Source organism: Amphiprion ocellaris, chromosome 16 (assembly GCF_022539595.1).
Source record: "Amphiprion ocellaris isolate individual 3 ecotype Okinawa chromosome 16, ASM2253959v1, whole genome shotgun sequence".
NCBI lineage: Eukaryota > Metazoa > Chordata > Actinopteri > Pomacentridae > Amphiprion > Amphiprion ocellaris.
The window spans coordinates 7,491,531-7,495,477 of record NC_072781.1 but is presented as its reverse complement, the minus strand read 5'-3'; the positions used below and the strand labels follow the sequence as shown (position 1 = coordinate 7,495,477).

The window sequence follows — 3,947 nt, the reverse complement described above, 5'->3', positions numbered from 1 at the left end:
CCATTTCTTCTATGACCCCTTCCTTAGTTTTCAATATATATATTTTCTTCCAATAAAATTTCATGTCAACTGCTTTACATTAAGCCTTCATCCTTCCTCTTTACCTCACGTCCACCGTATCAATTCCAAGACACTGCACTTCCAAAGACCCTTTTCAGTAAGGCTCTGGGAAAAAAGTGTTTGAAGACCTCCCTGACATTTAGACTCTCTCTGAAGATGACTTTGCCTTCTACTATAGCCTGCGGGAACATAGTAAGACCCACACTAAACTTCAATTGATATGCAGTGCCAGATTCCTCTAGGGGAAATTATCATTCTGTTCATAATAAGAGCCACAACAAGCACCTGGAAAATGACTTTATTATACACTCTGCTTCAATAAAAGTTTCCTATGACCCATCGGAAACACACACGGTGCAAGAAGCATAATAGTGATGAAATGAAAACTATTTTATGCATATGATAGAATGCTTATTTGATGGTCGGCTGTGCAAGGATGCACATCTGCTTGGATGTGCTTGATTGGCAGGTGTGCTAATGCGGCGCTGTAGCCTTGGATGGAAGGTGCTCTGAGACCCCTTTTTTCCTGAAGCCATTATCCAAATATGTTCTGTTTTTCTAACAAATGAATGGCACAAAAATCAAAGTATCAAAAATGTATTGCCCTTCATAATGGAATTCCCTCTGAGCAAGGACATGTAACAATGGGCCATTCTCAGCTTCCTGTCCTTTCCCTCTCTATGCCAATGGACGTGACCTCCACAGCTTTAACAATGGGGCATCCAGCAGCATAAGCACTTGGCTCCTCTCCATCGTCGCTACATGCAGTATGGTTTGCTTTTCATCTTTGTTGTTATATTTAAGGATGACATCCTAGCCTGTCGGCCTCTACTATTGTCTTCACCGTGATTATTTTCTATCCGTTGTTTAGCCCCAGTTGTGGCTCTTTGATGAAAAGGTCGCCACTCAATTGGAAAACAGTCATTAAAATGCGGTGGGTACTATTCACCAGTGTGCATGGGGGAACCAACTCAACTGAGCTGGTTAATCAAAAGTTAATTATATAATTTTCATGCAGATGAGGGAAACATTCAAATGAATCCCAACTCTACAATCATTACAAAAAATAAATAAAGAAATAATTCTAAAATGCTATAAAATGTTCAGGGACCAGGAGGCTGTAAACAATATGAAGTTTAATTTGAGGTAAACAAAGTGAATATCCACCAGGGGGTCTGGGAAGGAGAAAGTGAGGTTAAATCAAATTTGGAAACATAGATACCAGCAGGTTTTGTTGTCCTGATATACGTGCAATTAGGCAGGTCCTTGATGAGGACACTGGGAGGGAGAAAGTTGGCTTTCACAGCAAATGCTTTGGGATTATTTAAAGGGAATTTATGGGATTTTATGCTTTATCTGTAAACATTAATTATTCTCACAAAAGTATACCAAATTGAATTAAAACCATATTTTAGGAAATGTTATAAAAGCACAATTATCTTTTGTGAGGATGTTGCAAAAAAAATTATTGAAAACTTCCGTGAAGATAAAGTTGAGCAAATCAATTCAGCCTCATAGTGACTTTCAGAAGAACATGCCCAGGACAACATTTTCTTCTAGAACTTTGTCAGAGAAGGTAAAGTGGAATGTAACACTTTTGAAAAAATACTCATCAAAGGAAATGATTGTGTTATGCAAATTGCAAGCATGAATATTAAACCGACGATGTGAAGTATCACAAATGAACAAGTATTGTTCTGCAAGTGCAATGGAATGTGGTTTAATTTCTCTTTAATTCTATGTGCTTTTATAATGTTCACCTTTTCCCAGTTGTGCCAGCGGGTTTGGGTTCATTGGTGTGCATTACAACCACGCTCTAACAATGCGGGGCCCTCCCCGGTGTCAGCACAGTTCATGAATCCTAGCCCCTTATGCACCAGGCGATTAGTATGGTGCTCTGTCTGTGGGGCTTTGCCAGAAAATGAGTTCTCTTTAAAACATATGCCCCCTGCTGATTCTTTTCCTTTCCTGATATGAAATTCCAATTTTTTTAATGAACACCAATTTCCTTTACGGGGGGGGGAGTTATACACTTTGTCTGTTTTAGATGACTACAGCTATCCCAAATTAGCAGAAAGCTGTTGTGGACATCACAAGCACGGAATATATTTAGATGAGTGTCTTTCATTTTCGGAGGGCTAATCAGCATTCAGGTATGAGCACAAAAATCAGCTGGTGTAATTTTCCACATGGCGTGCGCACATGACTGGCGTGGCAGAAAATGGAATTACCAAAACTGTAACAAATTCAATTAAGTCATTGATTTCTAATAAATTGGCTTAATCACCAGCTGTTGTCATGCTAAGATTGTTGTGTCACAAGTTTGTCATGCTTGTCGGTCGTGGCTGCTTTACAAAGCCCATTTAATCTATTATAAAAGGGCATTTTAGGCTTAAATTGCATCATTTCACTTCTAATGACAACATCTACAAGGTTCACATTCTAAAAATCAGACTGAATAAAACAAGATCATCAGGATTCAAAAGTTTATTACAATTTTGATTTAAACATTAAAGCCATTTAATTGATATTTGTGTAATAAATGATGGAGATAGCATGCTGTACACTGTTGATCCATCACTGGTGTTGACAATGATACAGTCTGTGTTTCTCTTCTGTTCTGCAGCTCATCAATTATTAGGGACCCTTTTTTTGCGGTCAAAGTGACTGGAATCATCATTAATCTGCAGAGATTAAAATTAAATATCAGTCAGTAATTTGAGCTGACGCTTGAAATTTCAATCTAGCAAATATTTAAACTTTAGTCTATATATATTGCACCAAAGAAGTCTGAGGGAATTAGCATTACATCTGCCAAAAAACGCTAAACTTAATCATGCACATATTCAATCATGCAAAAAGGGAAAAATAAAAACCGCCATTGAGCAGTTTGTATATTGTCATTGCCGCTTTGGAGCGCAGTGGCACACAGTGGTGTAGTGTACATTAATATTGTACAATTGAAGTAGACATTGGTGATAAATTATGTATAATAAGCACTTACTACATTGTATGGTCGAAGTCTCTCTTGGGTTCGGGCACTCGCCTCATCGGGAAGAGACACCACTCCTCCTGTGCCCATCATCTAAGGACAATAAAAGAGACTTTAGAAGAGAAAACCAAGATTGATACAAAATCTCACCCTAATATAACATTGACAGCACCGTAGAAGAAAAGGAAAAAGAATGAAGAGTCAGGCTCAGCAGGCCAATTTTATGAAGGTATCTCTGTTGAATTTTGCTCCAAATTTAATAAAAAATTGCCACATTTCCTGAAACATAAAATAATAACTCACCCTGATGGTTGCCTCAAGCTCTCCCACACTTCTCTTTCCACCTGGTAGCCATCCATAGGACCAGTGCTGGGACAGGGTGACCTGAACCACCAACGTCAACAACAACACCTGCACCATAACTCTGCTGCTGGCATCCATTAGAAACTGCAGAGGAAGCCAGATTTGTAATAAAAAACAATCATGTCACGGTCTCCACGGCTCACAGATCAGGGGTTATAAAGCATCACCCGACATTAGCAAACAACATTTTAGACTGTAATTAATAAGGAGAGTAATTCTAACTTAATGAACACTGAACAAACTTCCACAAAGACTAACTCACCTCTGTGTTTGCCTTGTTAGCATGTGGTGCATTAGCCAGAGGGGATTTTATAGGTGTTGTACAAGGCTGCCGTCAGGATTATAATCCCCTCTCTGCAGGTGTGACACATTTACTGACTAATGGGACACAAAATACTACTAATGGAGCTCACTAAGTGCTCATATATGCTGACATCACCATGAGGGTTCAAACGGCATGAAATATAAATCAAAAACATCTTTGTGTTTGCATTAAATGCATCTGTGTGGATGTTGGAAAAAGACAGACAGA

The 3,947-nt window shown here is 38.7% G+C and overlaps 1 protein-coding gene across 1 annotated transcript; it reads right to left on the bottom strand.

Annotated features, from left to right (window-relative positions):
- Positions 1-2,532: 2,532 nt before the first annotated feature.
- On the bottom strand, positions 2,533-3,811 carry gnrh3 (gonadotropin-releasing hormone 3). Its single transcript, XM_055018924.1, has 3 exons — positions 3,356-3,811; positions 3,065-3,145; positions 2,533-2,744 (listed from the first exon to the last, which is right to left on the bottom strand). The coding sequence occupies exons 1-3, from the start codon at positions 3,491-3,493 to the stop codon at positions 2,691-2,693; spliced, it is 273 nt and encodes a 90-aa protein (XP_054874899.1). The 5' UTR covers positions 3,494-3,811; the 3' UTR covers positions 2,533-2,690.
- Positions 3,812-3,947: the final 136 nt, after the last annotated feature.